The 24218-nt window shown below is 48.3% G+C and overlaps 1 protein-coding gene across 3 annotated transcripts; it reads left to right on the top strand.

The window, feature by feature from the left end:
- Nucleotides 1–480: 480 nt before the first annotated feature.
- aspscr1 (ASPSCR1 tether for SLC2A4, UBX domain containing) lies at nt 481–18263 on the top strand. Of its 3 annotated transcripts, none has more exons than XM_077023551.1 (17): nt 481–590; nt 824–879; nt 1217–1331; nt 3713–3813; nt 4583–4640; nt 4821–4894; nt 5091–5658; nt 7171–7230; nt 8230–8369; nt 10154–10235; nt 10980–11046; nt 11249–11311; nt 11591–11643; nt 14178–14229; nt 14498–14567; nt 16553–16743; nt 18050–18263. In XM_077023551.1, the coding sequence occupies exons 1-17, from the start codon at nt 501–503 to the stop codon at nt 18058–18060; spliced, it is 1851 nt and encodes a 616-aa protein (XP_076879666.1). In that variant the 5' UTR covers nt 481–500; the 3' UTR covers nt 18061–18263. The 3 variants fall into 3 exon arrangements, with proteins under 3 accessions (XP_076879666.1, XP_076879665.1, XP_076879667.1); XM_077023550.1 differs by having other exon boundaries at nt 8227–8369; XM_077023552.1 differs by lacking the exons at nt 16553–16743; nt 18050–18263 and adding an exon at nt 14679–16538 and having other exon boundaries at nt 8227–8369.
- Nucleotides 18264–24218: the final 5955 nt, after the last annotated feature.

Below are 24218 nucleotides of genomic sequence, written 5' to 3'. Positions count from 1 at the left end.
CAAGCAAGAGTAATTTTTGTACCGCCGTCTTCTTTGAGAGGGTAAGAAGAAGGCGTGGCTGTGTTGCTTTGTTGCTTTTAAAGTAGAGGTTACTCATAAACACAAATATAATCGCACCATCCTCATTATCCCTCATATCCATCACCCTCATAACCCTCATTATTGATTAATTTTTAGGTTGTCCAGTCGGTATAGTACAACCAATTCAAGGCTCCTTGAAGTGTAAATTATTTGGTTAGCTACACTTTCACCAAACTTCGTTCTTAATGATTTTCCCCTTTAATCTACTTTATTGAATGTGTGGAAGAATTGTCGACAAAAATGGTCTTTTCTTTTGCAAAAAAAAAAAACATCTTTAACGCAAAGCTATAAAACATACACGATAAGTGAACAGATATTCTACACGACGTCTATCTGTCCATCCAAATTAATGGCCATTTCTCTGTTTCTGAAAATGTCAATAAAGTTGCTTCAAACAAACACAGTGACGTCACTTTGCAATGGCAGCCAGCAGCACAGCAGTGTCAGTTCTTACTCCAAATGGACGAAGGCAAACCGTGAAAGTCTCCGCGAACACACCGTTGCTTCAGGTAGATATGACCGACCGAGGTGTGTGCGTAGTTTAGAACCGTTAAACCTTCGCTGACATTTAAAAGGGATTCGTGTTTTTGTGTTCGGCCGAAGACATGGTTTGGTGCTAACAATGACTGGTGTTTTAGCTGTGCTCGCTTTATGGTACGAGCTAGCTAGCTAGCTAGCATGTTGATTATGCAACTGTAAAATAATTTAAACGCACTCCAACTCGGTTGATTTAAATCCACAGGTCCTCGAGGAAGTCTGTAAGAAGCATGGGTTTAATCCAGATGAGCATGGACTAAAGTGAGTTCTCTATAAAGATGTTGTAGTAGGTAGCTACCTTGCTGAAGAGTTAACGAATGCAACGTGATATGATTTGATATATATATATATATATAATTTAAGCGTATATATATAATTTAAGCGTTGAATTCTCTTGTATTCACCAGGAATACATAAAAACTGGTAATTTAAGATGACCTAACCCTGGATGTTATTTATTTCTGTTCATTCACCTATCTGTATACTTGTGGGAGATTTAGTGATATGCACTATTTCCCATCTGCTGCGTTTTTTTACAAGTGTGCAATGATTTCTGTTAGCCCTTTAATCTCTGCCGCTTTCTGTCTTTTATCCACAGATTTCAGAGAAATGTGCTGGATCTGACGTTGCAATGGAGGTTTGCCAGCCTGCCTAATAACGCCAAGCTGGAGGTGGTGCCATGCACCCGCCAGCGGGCCGGGCCAGAAAGCACGGTGGGTCCTTATGGTGCTGTTGGTTGGCTGTAACAGTCTGGTGTAGTTTTTGAGTGAATGCCTGTTTTGGGGAATTTTTGAACTGCTGAGCATTCAATTATATCTGTAATAAATGTGTTATAAACCTTTTTGGCATTAATGTGTTGTAAACTGATCTTTTACAAATCCATAGGGGTGACAGATTTTACTTCAACTTGTCCCTCAGGATACATGGCCAGTAACTGGTCAGGGCATCTCTGTGTTTAGTCTGATGAACCTTGCACATTAGTTAATTGTGGATTCAAATAGCTTGGCACTGACAGTTGTCACCGTGGTGAGCACAGATGTGTTGTAAAGTAATGGGTTTGTTCATCCATGTCTTTGTTAAGTTATGTCTATAGTATATAACACGGTTAGTATCACTAAACTCTATAGGCAGAACAGTAGAACTGTGATTTTGTTCGTGAGAGAAAGTGCTTAAGCCATGGGGCCATGTGGTAATTACTTCACCATCCCGATATCCAGAACCATCCGTACGAGTGCAGCGTGTGCACACACTTTACTGCTGCAGAATAGGTCATAAAAATAATCAGTGCCTCATTTGATTCCTTGTTCCAAAACATTTATTCCTTCCCTTTGAACATTTAGGTACATTTTTGCTCCACCACATACCCAGACGCACATGGAACACCCCCCACCCTGCCGTTCCTCTGACTGTCTCTCTCGCCAGCCGTAATTTCCACTTTCTGTTTGTGTGCTGGTGTAATTAGCCGTCCGTATTACAGAGCCATGTGGCCAGGCCTCGCCGGGTGTTAACATGCTCACGGCATGCGTTTCAAGTCCTCTGCTGCGCTGGTTCCGACCAGCTGCTTCCCACCGCTCTGTAAACAGCCTCGGTCGCATCTGGCCCATGTTGCCAAGTGCCATCTCGGGAGCTGGGTGGGAGTGGGAGTCTTCAGGAGGACAGAACTGTGACCATCTGCCACGCAGGTTCCACTGAGACACCCCCCCCCCCCCCCCGCCACATCCACCTCGACCTTGGCCTTCTTCTAGAAGAGACCTCACATTGGATGCAGCTGATGACATGTTTGTAAAGGAGACTTTAATTGTTTCAAGGTGGGACAGAAGTGTTTTTAGCTGTGACTGAGAGGGTTTTTTTAATTGGAGGTTTGGAGAAGTTCCAGTCAAATGAGAGGCTTTGGAGGGGATGATGGGACTGACATGTTGGAAGGTGTGTCAGGTGCAGGCGGGGGGGAGGGTTGCTGCTCTCTCATGGCTAACCTGTTCATGAAGTTACCTGGTCACATTGCCACTCTGTTGCTGTCTCATGCATGCGCACACACACACACACACACACACACACACACACACACACACACGTGTGCCAGCTGACAGCTCACTCATACCACAGTTTGTTTGTAGCTCCCCCCCACCACCATTAATCAATGTATTTCAGTCTGTTTTTCTCATCTTTTTTTTCTTCTCTGTTCTGTTTATGGTGATGATAAATAAGCGTTATAACCCTTTGTGCACCTTTTCTAATGGACTTCTATAGGCTGCTGTGTATGATGTGTACTTGGGAGCGTGTGATGATAAATAAGCCCCCCCCCCCCCCCCCGCAGTCGGGCCACCCACCGGCAAACACGCAATAGTGTTCCTCATAAGCACCTAATTTACGCTCTGTGTCTGGAGCGCCAGTTCGTCCTTTCACGTGCGCAAGATCCGCACGCCGCGGCATGCGAGCGTGTTTAGATGCGGAGGGGGGAGAGGGGAGAGTGAGAGAGAGCAAAAGAATCTGGGTTTGTGGGAGCAGAGGATGAAAGGAGATGTGCGAGCGTCTGTCTCTCCTGCTCCTCGTTTGCCAGCGAAGGATCAAGGAGGAGTGACGGCGGCCGCTCTGAAGGGCGGCGGGAGAAGCCGTAACCGCACCACCGGGGCGCCAACCTCACTCATGTTTACAGGATGTTGGGGGGGGGGGGGGGGGTGCTGTGGGCGGGGTTGAGGGCTCAGAAATGCTCTTCTGAATCCAAGTGTGGTTGTGGTGCAGTTAAAGCAGAGTGCGTGCGTCAGAACAGCTCGGGCGGGCGGAGAGCCGCGGACGGCACCTTGTTTTCTTGTTTTGTTGACTTTACAGGGATGCTGTACACTTAGATCCCCTCCAGGTTCTCTTATAAGACCTGCGAGTGTTTTCATAAACACTTTTAACTACAAAGGAACCTAAGCACTTCATATAGTGTGTGTCTCTGCCGATCTAATGTATGCTCCCTCCTCCCTCTAATGTACGCCCTCTAAGTGTTTATGTTCGCATTATCACATAACTTGTTGCTCTCTGGTTCCTGGACATTTTCCACTCGTGTACTCCACTCTCACCGACACTACTTTGTGGTTCTGTTTGCGTTCAGGTCCGGATTGCACTGCAGTTGGAAGATGGATCTCGTCTCCAGGGTTCTTTTTCCAGTGGCCAGAACCTGTGGGATGTGCTCAGCCACTTCCCCCAGTGCAGGTGTTTGTGTTTTGCTTATTTTCATATGTTTTGGAATCTTGATTTTTTTTTTAATGAGGCTTTCAAGTCAGTATGGAGGGTGTGGGTGTGTGTGTGTATGTGTGGGTGGGTGGATGTGGAGGGGACTTGTACTACTTTTGTGGCTTTTTGATGTAGGCGGGGTGTGAGAATCATGAACACTGCATGTGCTTCCTTTACCAGCCAATCAGTGTCCTCTGGGAGCTCCAGCTCTGCTCTCTTGCCACGCCCTTCCTGTCTTACCAGGCCCCACCTACACTGCTAGGTTGCTTGGCACCTGTTCTGGAGTCTTGCTGCTATTGGCTGCAGTGGACTGGCCACTGGCCAGATCGTTCCCTTCTTTTTCTGTCTGCTTCTCATCACCATGACATCATTTCACAACTCTTGTCTTTTTCCATGGATGCTTCCAGACTTTGCTTTGGAAAGAATTTAAGCAAACTATTTCCTTTGATATGTCATGAGTAGTGAAAATTAATAGCGGCTCATTATGGCTCGGAGGTGGGAGTTCTAGAAGCCCCGCCCATGTAATCTCTCAACCACGCCCACACACGGTGCCCTCGGTCCCACTCACTGCCTCGTAACTGAACTGGACTCAAGCCAGATGTGATGCACATACAAAACATTCTCACAGACTGATTCATAGATGATGAACTGGATCCTGTGTGTGTGTGTGTGTGTGTGTGTGTGTGTGTGTGTGTGTGTGTGTGTGTGTGTGTGTGTGTGTGTGTGTGTCTTCTCTGCACCGGGGCAGGCTGTGTGAGCTGAGAGGTCCAGGACCTACACCAGTCTGTGTGTACATGAGAGATGAGGTAGGATTTCTCTTCCCTCTTTCTCTCTCTCTCTCTCTCTCTCTCTCTTTCTCTCTCTCCAGCCTTTCCTTCCTCTCTCCCCTTTACTCTGTCCTCTCCTCAGTCCCCTGTAATGTGTTTATTAAGATGTGATGATGTATTGGTATGTGTGTGTGTGTGTGTGTGTGTGGCCCTTTGCAGATCAGTGGAGAGGAAGCTCTTAAGAAGACCACCCTGAGGTCTCTCGGCCTGACTGGAGGCAGTGCCATAGTGAGGTCACACACTCCTTTCTTCATCTGAGTGTAAATAATTAGATTATATTTAAATATTTAGAGTATTTAGATTAGATTATGAAAATCAGCTTATTTTGCTGCAGAGGAGAGCTGGAGAGTGAGACTGAGTACCATTAAGGATCGTAAAGCTGTCCACTTTTGAGACACTGATTGGTGTGTCTTTCTCCTTTGCCTTCAGGTATGTACTGAAAGGGAGTAACTCTCTTGGGCCAGGTGGTGAGCCCATGGAGACAGCTGCCGCGCCTACTGGTGCGGTTGCCACAGCAACCGTTTCCCAGCCATCTCCACAGCACCCTGATGCACCCAGTGGGGCTTCGACAGCTGTTAACACCACGCTCTCTGAAGGGCCATCTGAGCCCATGCCTGCCCCAGTACCCATGGAAACCCCTAGCCCACCCTGTCAGAGCGCAGAAGCTGTGGCCCACGTGTGCCAAGCCGAACAGGAAAAGGCGGAGCATTCTCAGGAGGAACAGCAGGTTGTGCGGCCCAAAAGCAGGCAGGCCGGTAGCCATGCACCACAAGAACCCAGGCCAGAACTTCAGGTGGATGAGGAAAAACCAGGGCCATCTCAGGAATACCACGCCCACTCGGTCACGCCCCCTAACTTCGTGCCGTTCTCTGGTGGCGGGCAGCGGCTTGGAGGATCTGGAGAGGGGACGACGACAGAGTACCCTTCATCGTGTTCATCATCAGTTTCAAGCAGTCCGCCAAAAGCCAAGAAGGCCAAAGCCAGCCATGAAGCCCAGGTGAGGAGGGGGGGTCATGGGTCAGAGGAAACGCCCAGCTCAGAAGCTAGAGTTAATGAATTAGTTGAAAACAAAATTGCATTTAAGTAAATGTGTGTTTAAAAATGTCATCTCCCAACTGTATTATCATCAGTTAATGGCAAATGGTAAAATCAGAATGAGCCAGGAGGTTTCCTGAATGAAATGAAGCAGAGTCTCCGAGTGTTCTGTCTTTGTGTTGTGATTAGAAATGTGTGTGCGTCAAGTCCCTACAGTGTCTGCGTGGTCCACAAAAACGCTTGAAGTGTGATTGCTGCTGCGTATTAAGACTGCTGTGCACACATTGGGGAACCCTTCGTTAGATATTGGCCTGCATTATATCGACCGATATTATTTCAATTTAATGGTGTGAATGCTGTGATTCAGTAAAACGTCCCCACAGCGGTTATCTGGAACTGACCTCATTTACATACGTCTTCCACTCTGTCAGCCTCGCAAAGGTCAGTATCGCGATAACATTTCCCAGTTGATATATCAGGCGGCTCTGCTTCCTGCTGTTACAGGGCGCCCCACGCACCGTCTTCGCTTTGTTCCACAAATGAGGGCATGTTCCTCTCTTCATCCAGTGTAAAGCCTAGATGATGCCTCCACCGGCCCCTCTCCACAGCTCCAGAGGAGATCTGCTTCTGTGAACTAGCTCACGCTCTCAGTTCTGATCATCTTTGATCTGTTGGCTCTTCATAGGAATCAATTCCTAATTAATTCATAGGAATAATTAATACGTGCATGGGTTTTGTAGACATATTTTAAAGACCTGCATATGTTGTAGACGTCCGGTAGTGTGATTGGCTGGTTGGTTGCTAACGTGTTGCTCTGTGTATCTGCTGTTTTTGTTCCTTGAAACGGCCGATTGCTTTGAAGTGCTGCTTTGATGGAAAAGGGACTGCAGGCTGTTGTGTCTACTCAGACATGCCTCAGCGGACAGAAGATACAGTCAAACACACGCACAAACACACATGAACACACACTCTCAGACCTGCCTCAGCGGACAGAAGATACAGTCAAACACACGCACAAACACACATGAACACACACTCTCAGACCTGCCTCAGCGGACAGAAGATACAGTCAAACACACGCACAAACACACGAACACACACTCAAACCTGCCTCAGCGGAGAGAAGATACAGTCAAACACACGCACAAACACACATGAACACACTCAGGCATGCCTCCTCTCCTGTAATGAGCCCCTCACTTTCTCGCAGTCCCTTATGTTCTCTCTCTCTCTCTCTCTCTCTCTCTCTCTCTCTCTCTCTCTCTCTCACACACACCCACAGTTAAAGCCATTGTAAGGAGGTTTTGTCAGCCTAAAACCTCAGCCTGCTGCTGTAATTATAGGGTTGTTGGGGCAGACACACACAGCCTTGTCATTTGTCCCGGCTCCTGTTGGACCGGCGTCTCTCCACTTTCCCATTCTCTCTCTTTTTGGTGCTCTTTTGATGTTCTTTTCTCCTTTCGTTTGTTTTCAGACTTCAGCAAGTGCTAAATATGGAGCAAAGGATTTGGAAGAAGGAGAGGAATATCTGGAGGTAAAGAGAAGTAAAACTGCATCCATCCGTCCATCCACATGTCCGTCCATCCAACTGTCCATGTGCTAACTAAGCTGTAGTCAGCCACTGTGTTTTACTGTACAGATCTGGGGTCTGTGTTTTACTGTACAGATCTGGGATCTGTGTTTTACTGTACAGATCTGGTGTCTGTGTTTTACTGTACAGATCTGGGATCTGTGTTTTACTGTACAGATCTGGGATCTGTGTTTTACTGTAGCCAGAGATCTTTGCTGCAGTTGCCCAGTGACTAAAATAGAGAGAAAAATTGAAAGATGAGAGCAGATATGTCGGGTTCGTGTGTCGCTGCAGTTGCCATGCCAACATGAGTGGCATGGGAATTCCTAGACAGCATCATGGCCTACACACACACACACACACACACACACACACACACACACAGGCACAGAGGCTCCAGAACAAGGCTTGTAATAGCCCAGAGATTTTGACCCTGCGTGTCCCTGAGGCCATGAGCAGCCTCTCTCCTGAGCCCGGTGTAGCCCCACACACTGGACCCAGCCACTCCCGCTGTTCAAGTGTTCTGTTCAGCTCCGTTTGCAGACGTGTTCTGTGTCTCTGGACTTTCTTTTAAAGGTGCATTAAGTAATCATAACACATTTGACCTTTGTCAATTGTGATTTTTCACCGCAATCTAGATTTGTCCTCCGTCTTTTACCCATCTGTGCAGTTAGAACACACACACACACTAGTGATTACTAGGGGGCTGTGGTACACACATGCCCAGAGCGGTGGGCAGCCCTAGCCCGGCGCCCAGGGAGCAGTTGGGGTTAGGTGCCTTTGCTCCAGGGCACCTCAGTCATGGCCTCAGGCCTGGGAATCGAACCCTCAACCCTCCGGTCACAAGACCAGTTCCCTACCACCAGGCCATGACTGCCCAGTTGTTAGCATAGCTCCACCCTTACAGCCTTAATGGGGTGGGCATCGTTTCATGCTGACCCCGCCCTCTTTCTCACCCAGCAGCCAGTGGACAGGGAGCCGCTCGTTTACCACCTGGACACGGCCGCACGGCATCACAACAACAACGAGGAGCTTACAGATGAGTTCTTCGAGGTGACCGTGGATGACGTGAGGAAGAGGTTCGCACAGCTGAAGAGTGAGAGGTGTGTTTGCTCGGGTGGGAGTGGCCACAGGTGGACACGAGCACATGGGCTATAAAACATGTCTCTTCTGTTCCCTTGTGTCTCTCCAATTCTGTCTCTCTATTCCTCCAGTTCTCTCCACGGCACTCCATCCCTCTTTCCCTGTGTCTCTCCATCCCTCTTTCCCTGTGTCTCTCCATCCCTGTCTCCCTGTGTCTCTCCACGTGTCTCTCCAACTCTCGCTCCCTGTTCATCCAGTTCTCTCCACATCTCTCCATCCCTCTCTCCCTGAGTCTCTCCTTCTCTCTCTGTCCCTGTGTGCCTCCATCTCTTTCTGTCCCTGTGTGTCTCCATCTATTTCTGTCTCTGTGTGTCTCCATCTCTCTCTGTGTCTGTCTCTCACTCTCTCTCTCACTGTGTCACCATCTCTCTCAACCTGTGTCTCTCTGTCCATGTCTCTTCATCTCTTTCATCTCTTTCTCCATCTCTTTTTTTCATGATAGCTCTCATTTTTCCCCTCTTGCTCACTAATATCTTCCTCCTGTTTCCTTTGTTACTATTTTCTTCTCTGTTTTCTGTTTTTTTTTCCTTATTGGCATTCTCATCCTTTAGGGCATTTGTATGAGCTCTGCTACAGAGATATGCGGGTGTGTGTGTGTGTGTGTGTGTGTGTGTGTGTGTGTGTGTGTGTGTGTGTGTGTGTGTGTGTGTGTGTGTGTGTGTGTGTGTGTGTGTGTGTGTGTGTGTGTGTGTGTGTGTGTGTGTGTGTGTGTGTGTGTGTGTACCCATATGCTTGTGTGTACTCATAAGTTACCCATCTTCATTGTGCTGTGCGTGTGTAACACCATCTGAGTGTTACCACACTAGACAGCATGTCTGTGTCCAAAGGCCTCATCTCCACCCTCTGGGCAGCCTTGGGTGGGGGTGTGGGGTGTGTGGAGGGGTTTATTGCATATTTTGGGTGTGTTAAGTGAGGACATGTTTGGATGGTCAGACTTTGATAATGCAACAGGAAAGTGTCTGGAACGACTAAAACCTTCAAATCGTGTGTGAGTGTTGAACATCTTATAACACTTCAATGCGTCCTGGCCACACATTTCTCTGGACTTCTGTATTTAGATTCAGTTAACCTACAGTCAGATTGTCAGCACTTCTAATGCCGAAACACAAATAAGCTGGCTGTGAAGAGCCAGACGAGGTGTCTGTCAGGAGAGACGTCCAGCCCGAGCCAGACGGCCCCTCGCGGAAGTTCAGTCCAGTGCACTGCTGTCACCATGGGGATCCAGCGTTTGTAAATGTTCAAGGGTTGAAGTGGTTTATCACTGCACACCTGCTGCGCTGCGAAGAGCTCTAATTGATTTATTTGTAATCTTGTGTTCCTTGGGCAGGGTCCAGACACCCTGACTTAACCGAGGCCTCATTGGATGATCGGACGGGCAGGTGGCATGAATACTGCAGTGTAATTAGTTCCAATTATGCAGCGTAGGATTAAGGAGCTGCAAGAATCTGTCTGCCTGTGTCTTCGTATGATACACACTCACACACACACACACACACAGGGCAGTAAATCTCAAGCACTGGAATGGTATTAATCATTTGTGGCGACGGTAGTCAGATGTTTTCCTTTGTAATCACTTATTTCCTCCTGCATGCCAGACGGGTCTTTTCATCTTCCTCCAGTGCTCCCAGGTCTTGTTTTGGTGAACTATATTCTCTCTTTCTCTCTCTCTCTCTCTCTCTCTCTCTCTCTCTCTCTCTCTCTCTCTCTCTCTCTCTCTCTCTCTCTCTCTCTCTCTCTCAATCAGGAGGGCTTTGGAGGAGGCCCCTCTGATAACTCAGGCCCTCAGAGAGGCTCAGATGAAGGAGAAGATGGACAGGTATCCCAAGGTGAGAGCCCATCCCCGCCCCCATGCATGGGTCTCCGCCCCAAACTGTGCCCTGAGGCCCCTCCCCCCTCCAGCCCCTCCCCCCTGCTCAGTCCATCAGTGGCAGAAATGTTGTCGGATCTAGTCTGACGGTCTTTTCATCTTCAACATCTTCATCATGCTAGAGTCCTTTAGCACAGACAGGAATTTTAACAGTTCTGAAAATAGCAGCAGCCAAAATGCACTTGAATTCTATTAATAAAAACAAAATGAAACATGTGTATCTAATATAAATTCAAAGCTACAAAACTATTCAAAGTCGTTCTGGTATCGTTTTAACCGACTCACAATAAAAAACAGCGTTGTGGAACCTGTCCCTAAGGTTTGGTGCTATCCATGTGCCATCAGGCAGTGTTTACAGTAGTCCAGCCGTAACGCATTACCACAGGGCCTGATGGGATTCCTCTCTCTGTAGTCCAGTTTCCGAAAGACCAGGTATCCTGATACAGAACCTTTAATCGTCTTCCCCAGGGCTGCCGTCCTGTGCATTTCAGGTCAACGGCGGTTCCTTTTGTTTTCTAAGTACAGGACACCGTGGTTCCTTTTTGTCTATGGTGACATGAACTTGTTCTGCTATAGATGTAGTGGGTGGAGTCGAGAAACTCCAGCATTCCTATGGGTTGGATTTCTGTCCTTTGTATCTTGCCGCTGTGATTGTGATTGCTGGTATAAGGCGGTTTGCTCTTGTGATGTTCTTATGTCACAGGTGGTCCTGAGAGTTCAGTTTCCTGACAGACGAGTCCTCCAGGGCTTTTTCCGTCCACTGGAAACAGGTTCATTGGTCTTTCCATACGTGTGCACATGCTTCGTCCTCTCATGGACTACTGACTGGAGGAGTGTAGGAACTGTGTGTGTGTGTGTGTGTGTGTGTGTGTGTGTGTGTGTGTGTGTGTGTGTGTGTGTGTGTGTGTGAGTGAGGAGTCTCTGCTCTGAAATATGGTGTGAGCCACATGTCTTCTTCTCTTCTACTTGTAGTTACTGCTCTCAGACAGTTTGTCAAGAGCCACCTGCAGGATCCTGATCTCCACTTCTACCTGTGTGAGTTTAAAACACACACTCTCTCACACACACACACACACACTCACACTCTCTCACACACACACACACACTCACACTCTCTCACACACACACACTCACACTCTCTCTCTCACACACACACACACACACACACACACACACACACACACACACACACACACACACACTCTGATGTGCATTAAAAAGATGGACTCCCCTACTCACACACAAGGACAGGGGAGTTTGTGTGTGTGTGTGTGGGTTAAGGATACTCAATCGATCATGTCTTCTCTTTGTCAGTCATGGCCCCTCCTAAGACCGTGCTGGATAACCCCGATGCTACTCTGTTTGAGGTGAGACTACGTGTTTGTGAGTCTGAAACTACGTGTTTGTAGGTGTATGACTCCATATTGGTTGACGGAGTTGGGGGTGTGTGTGTCTGTGTGTGTGTGATAGTTCTCTGTGGGTGGTCATGTATGGTCAGTTGTGGAGGGATAATGGTTTGATTACAGCAAGGCAAGTTGTGTGCTGTTCTCGTAGACCCCCTGTAGCCCCGGCCACATACAGTACACACCGTCTCTCTGCTGTCCGCGCTCTCTCTCTCTCTCTCTCTCTCTCTCTCAGTGAAGTGGGGAGGGGGTGGGGGGTACAGCAGCAGAGGCAGATGGGACTAAGAAGGAAAGAAGCACCCCAAAAAGCATGTGAACGAGAGAAGAGGAGAGGAGAGGCAGGATGTGAGGCAGCTCCGTGCTCTGGGGAAGATCCAGAATGTTCTCCGAGGTTACCACGACCTCAGGTGGCTTTCATGTGACTTGGAGGAAACCAGCATGGGGAGGGAAGGTGTATTTGCTTCCAGTCTCTCTCTCTCTCGCTCTCTCTCTCTCTCTCTCTCTCTCTCTCTCTCTCTCTCTCTCTCTCTCACACACCTAACTCACTTGCTTGCTCTCTGTTACAAGCGAGCACATGCAAGAACACAATCGCATCAGTGAGAAGTGTAAGGGGCATTTTGAGATTGCAGTACTGAATACTTTTGGCTTTCATTTCTTCTGGTCATTTCTGTTCAGCTCTGGCTTTGCAGTGATGCGAGCCAGATAAACAACTCCTGTGCTTTATATTTTGGTAAACTATATTCTCTCTCTCTGACCTTCTGACCAGCTTCTTATGTTTGAAGTTCTTGTTGAAAAGGGAGATTTGTCTGATAAGGGCACCAGAAATAGACTTTCCACTCTTCTGAACCAGGGGTGTGGGTGTGTGTGTGTGCCTGCACACGCGTATGTGTTTGTCCATATGTGTGTGTGTGTGTGTGTGTGTGTGTGTGTGTGTGTGTGTGTGTGTGTGTGTGTGTGTGTGTGTGTGTGTGTGTGTGTGAGAGAGAGCAGGGTTGGGGATAACATGCGTGTTGACAACCTGTGAGAATGCTTTGTTGGTAAGTCTTTATGTCTGTTGTGAAATTGTGTGTGTGTGAGAGAGTGTGTATGTGTGTGCGCGCCTGTGCGTGCACTAAGCTTTGGTAAGGCTGTCTCTGTGGCGAGATATACTAGAAGCCACTTGTTTCTCAGAAGCTTATGGTGGATTTAGAGATGCAGCTACACTTAGGAGTCACCACTCACTCATGCGAACACAGCTATAAATACACCCACAAACACCCAAACACACACCCACACACCCAAACACACACACACACACTCGCACACACCCATGATGCAGACTCACTCTTCTTTTTTAAATACCATCCAAGACTTAACCATTATCCGGGAGCCATGTCCTCGCTTGGTTTAGACCACTACAAAATCCGAATGTCCCACAGTGTGGCCCCTGCAAACACACACACACACACACACCCATCCCTCCATTAAAAGCACGGCAGCACCAGATGTGGCGGTGGACGCCGTCTCTCCGCCCGGACAGAACGTTCCCGTTCCACGGGGAGAGAATTTTGTGCTTTCTGCCTCCCCGTGTTCTGTGGTCAGAGGTCAGGTGCGAGCCTCTGTAGGGCCCCACAGCGACATCGCTGGTGGGGGTGTTGCAAACCTACATACGCGCACATCGGGTTTTCCTCTTCTTGTGTCTACTTACCGTCATTTGTCTTTCTTTCTCTTCCTTTTCTTTCTTTTACACACTTTATGAGCATTTGTTTGTTCTCTCTCTAGCATTTGTTTGTTCTCTCTCTGTTTCTCTCTGTCTGTCTCTCTCTCTCTCTCTCTCTCTCTGTTTTTGTCTGTCACCCTCTATTAGGACTTAAAAGCATTAAAGACATACAAACACAATCTTTAATCACTCTGTGTCATGTCACGGAAGGAATGTTTCCCATCCCTGCCTGCCTTTGATACCCCCCCCTACCCACTACCCCCCCCCCACCCACTACCCCCTCCCCATCCCCCTTCCCAGCTGCTTTGGTAGACGCTCTTCAAACGGTGGCCGTTCTGTGCCTCTGTGGGGACAGCATGCCTGGTAGCCCATTTAAACACATTGTTTCCCCCTCGGAGCGCCCTAATAATAGCAATTAGGACATAACTGTGGCCATCCCAGAACCAGAGCGGGGGTCATGGGGTCACGAGCTGCGGCCGCTCCGTGCCAGATGGAAGATTTAGAAGGCACGGAGAGAGTTTGAAGAGCAAGGTTTAAAAATCCGCACGTGCTCAAACCGAGCGTGCAGGGCCAAGCTCGTGTTTCGGGTGCACCCTCGACGCCTGACCGTTTTCGTGTTCCAATTTCACACGCGCTTACCGAACGTATGCCAGGCGCGGTGAGCTAATCGATAGATTGTTTGTCTGCGTGCGTGTGGGGTTTTTTTTTGCGTGTGTGTGTGTGTGTGTGTGTGTGTATCTTCCCTGTGTTCATTGTGTTGACGGAGCGGTCTCACTGTGTCTCCCTTCTGCTCCCGCAGGCCAACCTCTTCCCCGCCGCTCTGGTGTACTTCGGCTCGGACGCAAAGACAGGTTCGTCGACGCCAGCTTCCGTTTCTGCGCGTCTCATTTGGGAGCCTGGCCAGAACGGTGCCCCGATATTCACTCTGCTTGTCGAGAGCGGCCCCGCAGCAGAGGGCATGCTGGGTAACGGGCCGAGGTGGCGCCTGCCTGAGCTCCGCTGTTTTCCTCTGCAGTGGCGAAGCTCTTGATGGACTGAAAGTTTTTTGACGTTTCACTTTGTTTCTTAGCTGCCTCTAGTTGTGGTCCATAATCTCGTGTGTGTGTGTGTGTTGGACAGAGTGCTACCTGCGTGGCAGTCTCGTGGATAGCTGTGTCTCCGCCCTGCAGGCCGATGAGCTCATTGCTGGGTAAAGTTTTTCGCTCGTCTCCTCCCTTTTGTCCTCTGTTTCATCCCTCCGTCCTGTCTCCTCTCCTCTTCTTCACACTGAACATATTTGACGACATTCTTTCCATTCCAGCTCTCCGCACTTTAGAGCTTGGTCAGCAGGAATGTTCCTACCGTCGCCGAGGGCAACTACCACCATTCTGACGCATTCATCAGCAGTGCTAGCATAAGAGCAGGAAGCACTTGACGCTCAGCTATGAGTTTTCACTGATTTACTCCATGGGAAGTGTATTTAAACCACACAAACCCCCCCGTTAATGTGAGCGTAATACTGCTGGATCTGTAGTTGGAAGCACACTGAACGCCCCTAAATCACACACACACACACACACACACACTTGTTCGTGTCCTCATTAGCAGTCCCGGTTTCACGGTGAGGTTGTGCAGGGGCGGTGGTGGCAGGCCGGCTGTTTGCCCCGGTCCCTGCATCAGGACTGGGTTTCTGGGAGGAGAGTCATCCGTCTGGCTGGAATGCCTTTGAGGTTCTGTCCAAATGGGAACGTTCCACTGAAACCACAGGTGCCCCCCCCCCTCTCTTCCCTTCACCACACACACAGACACACACACACAGCTCTACGACCCCTATTTCGTGTTCCGCCCTCATTTCCTCTAGGCCCTCCCCACACACACACACATTCACTTCCCCTCATCCTGTCCTGACTAAAGATAGCAGCTCTTTTCCCAGTATCCCTGCTACACACACACACACACACACACCCACACACACACACACACACACACACACACACACACACACACACACACACACACACACACCCCTCATGAGGATTCACTTCAAAGGGGATGTCATGTCCTGCTGCTCACTGGCATGGCATGTCACTATGATGACTTAATGGGGCGATCAGAGGGATACACACTCCCACACACACATTGTAGCCCATCAGGTTGTGAGTACCGCTGTGTAATCTACTCAGTGATATATATAGAGGCAAAATCCTTCACATTTTTCCACGGGATCTCTAATTTCACATAATACCAAGAGATAATCAACACAACTGTATTTTGCTCTCCCGTAGCCTCAGATAAGAGTGTAGCGGGTCATCCGAGTGGCATAGTGGCCTCTGTGATGACTGAAGGCTCATTTATCAGTAGCACAATCGCCATCAACTGTTCCTGTCAGCACGGACTCAAAAGGGCGGCGTGAACAAGGGCGCGTGCGTGCGCCCAGGGCCACGACTTCAGATGCCTCCAGCCCTGCGGTCGGTGTTTGGCCTGCGGTGTGTTGGGGGTGTTTGTCCTGCGGTGTGTTGGGGGTGTTTGTCCTGCGGTGTGTTGGGGGTGTTTGTCCTGCGGTGTGTTGGGGGTGTTTGTCCTGCGGTGTGTTGGGGGTGTTTGTCCTGCGGTGTGTTGGGGGTGTTTTGTCCTGCGGTGTGTTGGGGGTGTTTGTCCTGCGGTGTGTTGGGGGTGTTTTGTCCTGCGGTGTGTTGGGGGTGTTTGTCCTGCGGTGTGTTGGGGGTGTTTTGTCCTGCGGTGTGTTGGGTGGGGATGGTGGAGGGGATGGAGATGTGGATGGTGGTACAGGAGCAGCAGGTGGCTGGTGTCCCACTCTGCGGAAACGCTCGCAGCTGGAAAGATTAAGATGTTTGGCTCTCCACAGGAAGCTTCTAATAACAGCGACCTCTCAAGAGGTCACGACCTCTCACCTCTTTACTCTCTTCACCTTCACATGAAAGCGGTCAGGGAGATGACATTAACCCTACAAAACACAAACACACACACACAGACACACTCACCCTAAATATGTCCTCCCACCTAAAAGCACTCATCAGGTGCCAAAGGAACGGAACTTGTGTCGTTAGTCTCCTTACATCTGTCTCTTCCTTTCCGTTTCTTTTCAAATGTTTTATACGTTCTGCTTAATCCCCTGGCCCTCTTTTGTAATGTGCCCCCACCTTTACCCCCCCCCCCCCCCCCCCCCCCTTTTAGCTGCATGCCCAGGTCTTCACCATCGTCTTCCAGCTCCTTCCCTCCTGAGCACTCTCTCCCTGAGGACACCGAGTCTAGCGAAGCCCTCGGCACCCAGCAGGACCCACAGGAGCCCTCCGAGGAACCTGGAGGAACCGTCAAACCCTCGCACGTCCACCCTGCTAAGCTGCCCAAATGGTTCAAACTGCCAGGTGTGTTCGTGTCACCTTCGGGCCTGCCGCTCTGAATCAGGCCTTGATGTGGCTGTCGGTATGTTGACGGTGCACCCGGTCGCAGACAGCCAGTCGGCCGCCGCCTTGTCTTAGCTGCTGTAGAAAAGCGAGATGAAAATACTGGATTGCTCATCCTGGTCTGGTACGTGTGCTGACAAAGACTTTAAACACTCGCGCAGAGTTTCACCTCAGCTGTCGTCTTTATGGACCCATAGATAGCAAAGCAAAGTGAACACTGACAGCCAGCAAGTGTCGGCTGTTTGGAAGGAACCGTCGAAACGGACGTCCTCTCCTCAGGTCCCGCTGTGTTCTGCTGAACTTCGTCATTGCTGTCTTCCCTTCCCCAGCCCAGGACTGTGAGGGTCCAAGCCGCCCCTGGACCCTGCCTGAGACGAGGCCGTTCCCTACAGGGCATTTTACCCTCTGTTTCCTCTTAATGGCCTCAGACACCACCAGGCTCCTGGGGGCCTTTGTGTGGTCGTGCAGCACCAGTCGAGGAGCCCGGCCCTGGCCACATGAAGCAGTGTGGGGCCCCGCCGCGGGGGTGGGGCTCCTGGACTTGCTCTTCCTCTGATGTGTGGTGGCAGCCTTGCCAGTTTGGTTGTTTTCTCTTTTTGTTTTGTTTTTGTTTCTCATTCGTGCCTTTGTTGTGTTTTGCTTTCTTTTCTGGGCACTTCTCATAAAGCACGGACCTTTCGTCTTCTAGGAAAAAAGAAAAAAAATGAACAAAGAGAGAAGTGAAGGAGAACTCGCTGATCCTCCCTGTTCTGTGTTTTAAGGGATTTAAAGTCCTGGAATAGAACAAACGAGAAGAATGTTCTGGAGCTTCTGAATGGTCAGCGAATGTTCTAGAGGTTCTGAATGGTCAGCACTTGTACTGACATTCTAGCACATTTACAGAGAACATCCAGCATCTCCGGGTTAACGGAGGCTGCTGGGCGTCTGCCTGTCCCAGTGGAGACGTCGTGGCTTTTGCCCGTTACAGATTGACTTGTGTTGTGATTGTACGGCCCAAAATGGGAGTGCTGAGGAGGACGATGACGGGCTGCATCTGTTTGGTTGCTGGTGTGAGCTTCCTTCAGGGGCTGTGCTCAAACAGCTCTGTGTTCCACCACCATGAGAAACATACTGCACTATATATATATACATATACATTAATATATTATTAACAGAGAATTTAATCACCACTTTAGTGTATATTTCTGAATGGGTTTTAATGTATTTATTGGATTTTGACCATGAGTTTGCAGTATTTTTCTAACATTTGCCCATCCGTCTTCCTTAGGTAAGAAGTAACACCACCTGTGGACTCTCTAGAAGATGTCCTAGAAGAGGACAAAGGAGTAGCGTCCTCCACAGCAGAGCCATCCCCCCGACGATGCTTGAGCAAACAGACACTGTGTCAGAAACACATTAATACCAGTGCAAATACAGGCAACTTCATAGTTTTGCAATGAATGGTGAGATTTGATAATTAAAGCTGACATGTCAGTTGCCAATGATCGTTGCAGTCATTTTTAAATATCATATTTCAAATATGTATTTTTTTTAATATTGTGTTTTAAATGGGCGTATTTTTTAAATATCGTGTTTTAAATAAGCGTATTTTTAAAATATCGTATTTAAAATGTGTTCCAGAAATATCAGGTGCTCTGTAGTTCTTGCTGATCACAGTCTGAATAGTTAAAATCTCCAGAAAGTGCTTCACTGTCCTGTGAACTGTCCTTTCTTGGATTTGTAGTTTGGTATGTGTAAATAGTTATGCCGTTACGTTCGGATCAAGAGATTTCTCCACCTGTGTGGGACTGTGTCTCCACGCATATTGCTTTGTCATATTGTTCCTGGCCGAGTTGTTTGACAGACGCTGGTATCGTGACATTTCCGGCATCGTTCTCGTCACGCCTGGTGCTGTTCACATTTGGCTTATCAACTCGTGCTTGTGGTTTTCTTCCTTCATGGCGTGATTTGCCTCAGCTGCCCTAAAATGGAATTTCGTAACCATAACTGTAGTAAGTGAATTCTGGACCTGGACGTAGTGTATTGAAGGAACATGGTTTCACCTGCTGTCCATACTTTACTGCTCCTTATACATTTGATTATTAATTGGTTGACCTTTTTTGTTTAATCCTGGGTGTCTGAAGCTTTGATGTTCATTGTACAACTCTCACAAACACAAACACACACCCTCTGTCTCTCTCTCTGCTCTCCAAATACTCCGCTGCCCATCTGAGAGAACTTCAAAGTGTCCAGAGGGGGTAGCCTGGTGCTCCTGGCACTTGTCATTCCTAAACGAGCTGCCTGGCCCTCCGTGGCCCGCTCCACCCACCCTCCACCCTTGGCCAGCCCCCCTAATGACTCCCAGCTGCGACTGGCCTCTTTGAAGAGCCGTGCGGAGGGGGCAGCTGGGGGCCCTTCTCCACGCACCTGCTGGGCAACTTCAGGGGCCCATGTGCAGGTGACACTGGGCCGGGTTACGGATGAGCGATCCTCATAAACCACCACAAAAGCCTCCCCCCACCCCCTTCCTTTTTCATTTCAAAGGATTTTAACTCGACAGGTTTAATATAATTGTCATTTTGTAAACGTCCTTACAGGCATGGGGTGTTTGAGTGGTCGCCCAGAAGCATCATAGCACAGACAATGTCAGCAGGGTCGAAAGGTCATCCCAACACTAACTCTGCCATTTAAAGATGGCTGGGGGCTAAAGGTTCTTCGTCATGAGGAAGTCAGCTGTTTCATGTTCCACTGGGCACAGTGGAAGACGTTCTTTCACTTAAACTGAAAGAGCACACATTTGTGTGAGGCCCAACTATCGTCCGTATAGTAGACTTTGGAAGTTCTCTTGCGTACCAGGACACAGGTCTTAAATTCGGACACGATTGCCCCCTCTTTGGTGCTCTTCTAAATGCAGCTTTAACAGCACCTGACTGTGGTTCTCAGGCTCCTTGAAGATAAGGTCACAGATGGGCAGAATGGGTTCCTCTAGATACGTCGGCAGGGAGAGGCTTGGTACGCAGAGTTCTGTGAAGGGTCAGCAGACAGATGAACACATGGAAAATGGTGTCTGACAGATCCAGGATAGACTGCATCAGAACATCGTAACTCATGCTGTAGATGAATCCCCAGTCCACTGGAGATCAAGTTTTTGAAACAGGCAGGGTGAAGTGTTGGGCATAAAGGTGCAGGGTTCTTGTCCTGTAGGCTGAGTGATTTCCTAATGCGTCATCTTTGTTTATTGTTTATGCCAAGTATTTTTGCAATCGCTGTGCCGTTTTAGTGCTCAGGTGGTATTGCACATGTGCTGTCCACTTCTAACTAATCATAAATGCTTCTGACAAATCAAAAACCACAAATTATCATTTCAGCGTGTGTAGCCATGTGGAATGTGCTCTGCTGTGAGTATTAACCATTGGGTAAACTAAAGCCTGGAAAAGTATCCCTGAATTCCAAAGTGGTGATGATTGGATGAGTTGTATGTAGCAGCAGCAGACTGACTTGCGCATGAAGCCGCAATAAAGCCCAACAACGAAGTTCGGGGTGTGGTTGAGGTAGGTGTCTGAGCATCCTGTGGGACTGAGACAAGTTTAGGGGATACGTTGTGTTTTTTGCGGTATTGGAGTTGTAAGGTCTTCAACAATTCTGTGGGTACTGAGCCATTTTTTCGTGTGTGGAGGAATTCTTATTCAGATATATTGACAACATTATCTACATCTGCTGTTTAATAAAGATGGCTCCAGTCCAAACATCCACTGAGGCAAGACGATGCTTAGGAATGTTCTGGAGTAAATCAATGTGTTTCTGCCACAGTGCATGGCAAGAAAGATGAAGTTGTAAAGAAGCTGGTGCCACCATGTGGCCACTCTGGTTCCATCAGGGTGCGATTTGCATTTGTCACCCGCACGCGTTAAGGTGCCGTGATGCCATTGAGAGACCAAAGCTCGGCGACAGTATGGTGGCTGACGGTGCGTCCAATGAAAGCAGCACACAGTTGGATGGTGCAGGTTGCACCCACGGGGGACAAAAAGAAGCTCTAGGAAACTGCATATGGGATGCAAACTCGAGGCTACTCGTGAAAGTACGGGCAGTCCAGGCTTTGACTTTAACAGCCTCTAACTAAGAAGGCAGCAGAGTTGCATTGAGATCTTGAGCGTGTTGGGAATTGGCAGTATGTAAGTCAGAAGAGTGGAGAAAGCAAGACCAGACCAGAGGATAGTGTAATCAGACCCTACACCCCAGCCTTCTCAGCAGATGGTGGTACTGATCACAGCGCGATCTCTCAGCCACCGTACGTCCTGTCGTCCCTGCCGCCCGAGCATAAGGGCCCAGATGCCGGGGGAGGGAGCGTTCTGTGACCAAGGGAAACGGCATGGGAACCAACTGGAAGGCGTCTGCTCCTGACTGTCTTGCGTGTCTCTCGTGATGGAACAAATTAAAAGGTTTGCTGTCTGGGAAGCCCTGAACATGAAGGCAGAGGTAAATGAAGCAAGCGCCTGATAGTATGGAGGAAGAGGGTCAGGGATATTTGAAAGGGTGTAAAACTCAAGAGAAAGGACAAAAGAGTAGGGAATATACTGTCCACAAACGTCTGACGGGCTTAGGAAAGAACCTCTCTTCGTTATATGGTGGGAACAGAGATCTTTAGCATGGTAGAGAAACACTGGAAGCCAGGAGAGATAAGGTGGCCAAAATAAGTAACAGACTCTGGAACTGCCTGGAGTTCCTCCTCAAAGGATTAGTGGCCCTTTTCAGCAAACAGATCTGATCTCAGATCAAAAATGGCTGCATTTCAAGTTGGACTGGCCAACAAGCCCTTATCTGTGTGAAAGACAATAGCAGAAGGTCGGCCAGGTCACTGCAGAACATCACACGTCCTGCCATTTACCTGCTTATCATTTATTGTCCATTGTCAACTGTGTCCTAGAGGGCTTTGTTTGTCACGTCATCTTTACTTGATGTGCCTTGTGTCTTGCTGTGACAACAGTTGTTGCCAACACATCAATAAAATAACAAAGCAATCAGGTGTGTTGAGACACAACCTTGATTCAGGACTGTCTGCTGAAGTCTTTGGAAAATTGGTTGCTGGGATTTAGGATCAGTGCACCGAACTGCATCACAGGCTAAAACAGCAAAGGACTGTGGGACAGCTGGGTAGCCTGGAATCCTGACATCATGTATGGCTCCCAGGTCTTGACCAAAACATTGCTTGTTTGGTTGTTGAAATAGTTAAGGACCGCTTCAGGGGAACTCAAATATCCTGAACAACACTGGCTTCAGGTTTAAAGGCTAAGCATCCCATTGGAGGACCAGGTTTGCAGGGGTCTGTAATGACTTGGAGGAGTAGATACTTTGAGTCTTGCATGACTAAGAGAACAAAAACCTCCAGGGTCTCCAGGGATGGTTGAAAAGTTGTAGACAGTAGAAATATCAAGGGAAGGAACAGTAGAAGCAAAAATCAGCGTTGGTCCAGATCTTAGCAGGTGGAGCTTTCTAAGTCTGGGACTAGAACAAACTCGCCTTCCAGGCAGCGTTCATCTTACTAAACCATTTGAGGTCAAGCTGGCGGAGGATCGATGGTCGCTACAGTGGGAATAACTCGGAGAGAAAAAAGAAACAGAAGTTTTAGCACCAGGGCCTGTAAGCGTTTTGGTATGTTTGCCCTCAACCAGCACATCTACAGAGGAAGCTGACTAATCCACACTCATCAGACAGAACTGACCCACAGGCAAATCATGTGATCTGCTTAGCTCCACCTACAGGTCCCTGGTGTGGGCTGTCTTGGGCTGAGAAGGGCGTACATTTTTCTAGCGTTGCTGTTTTCTATAGCACAATATCAGGACTTGGTCAAGGCCTGATCGTTCTAACGTACTGAGCCTTGTCCTTCTCCCTTGGCCAGTAAAGCTGTGCAGAAAGAAGGAGTTTGGATCACCAGTGTGACTTGAAACGTTTCCAGATTTGAAAGGAATGCCTTAGCTGGAGATCGATATGGCTTCACCTGCTCCATTTGTATTTGTTTATTTTTTAAATGGAGTAGAAAAAAGTCCAAAATGTCTCAAAAATTACAGTCCTACATTTTTTTGCAGTTACTTTAAGGACTAATGTTTAGGGTCTTCAGAACATGTAGATCTTCTGAAAAGCTTTTTACAGATGAAGCCCATTTTAAAGCTGAAGTACTGTAACGCATGTTACCCTCCCTTAAATTAATTGTCTCCAGACTTTTTTTTTGCATGCGTGGTATTGAAAGTATTTGTCCACAAGATGGCAGGACACACCCAAAATGTACTTGTTGTGAAACTGGCTTGAATAAGCCCCTTTGAATTCAACCATTTAGCATCTCAGTAATCAGAAGCTTCACATCAATGCAACCATGTCTGCTGAAGGACATCCACATTTTTATGTTTTCCCCAGGGTCACATAATCTTTGTGGTTGTACTGTTATTAAATTGGAGGGCTTAAAGGCGTTAAATACCTCTTCACAATGTGCAGTGAAAGCGTGTTTATACAAGTTTTAACCTTCTGAGTATGAATTTCACCTCAGAAAATATTTTTTGGAGAAAAATTGAAAACCCTGACCAAATCTTGAGTGTCTAGATGATCCCAAGACAGTTGTGTGGGAGCTAAATGTTACAACTGCATAGCTGTCGATACATTCACAGCCTTCCTGCTGTCCCTTTGTGGAGTCTGTGACTCCTATTTTTAGTTGAACTCTGTTCATTTTCCCCTCTCAATGTCTGGACCAGGAGTCTGCAGCCCTACTGCTGCCCCACGGTCACATACCGACCCCCCAGATACCCACACGTCCAGGGCCACGCCCCAGCTTAAATAACTTTCTCTTCCTTGACACTCCTTCATTTAAGGGGTCGACCAGGCGGATGTGTGGCGGCAGAGGCTAGTGGATTTGGCGAGGCAGACTCAATTGGCAAATGACAAAATAGTTCTGGTCCCCTGGATCACCGTTGGACAAAGAGAACATTCCAAACTTGAACTGAAGTCCGGCTGAATTATTCATAACCAGCTCCTGGTTCGACTGTCGAACTGCTCAAGATTTTTTCAACTGGGTCATCTCTGAACTGTGTGGGAGAAAATCAGAGGAAGACGGAGGACACTGGTCCCAACACACCACCCTGGAATCTCTAAAGGAATTTTAGTGGCAAATATTCCATAGACTGGAAATTTAAATTGATAAGACTGTCTGACACGTTGGATAATTGCCTGTGACTACAATACTGCTGTGAACACGTTTTTTTCAGACTAAGGCCTGAATCAGCTGTGTTTGGAGGCACAGTCTGTGGCCATTTTGACATGTTTTGTTTGTGACAGTTTGTGAGTCACACACACCAAAATAGAGACAGAAATACTTTGCATGCCCGTGAGGAAGAGACAGCACTCCGAGCAGCCGGAGGGAAGACGTCTGGGAGAGAGAAAGTGGAAGAGGGAGAGCTCCTCAAAACCACACG

Source organism: Brachyhypopomus gauderio, chromosome 12, assembly GCF_052324685.1.
Source record: "Brachyhypopomus gauderio isolate BG-103 chromosome 12, BGAUD_0.2, whole genome shotgun sequence".
In the NCBI taxonomy this organism is placed as follows: domain Eukaryota; kingdom Metazoa; phylum Chordata; class Actinopteri; order Gymnotiformes; family Hypopomidae; genus Brachyhypopomus; species Brachyhypopomus gauderio.
Note: the sequence above shows the minus strand (reverse complement) of the source record. Positions and strands in the feature narration are given on the sequence as shown.

Excerpts from the sequence above, each read along its gene's own strand:
- aspscr1 (XM_077023550.1), top strand. The coding sequence starts at position 501 with ATGGCAGCCAGCAGCACAGCAGTGTCAGTTCTTACTCCAAATGGACGA. Across the intron at positions 591-823 it reads CGAACACACCGTTGCTTCAG|GTCCTCGAGGAAGTCTGTAA; the intron begins GTAGATATGACC and ends TTAAATCCACAG. Across the intron at positions 4,641-4,820 it reads GTGTGTACATGAGAGATGAG|ATCAGTGGAGAGGAAGCTCT; the intron begins GTAGGATTTCTC and ends GGCCCTTTGCAG.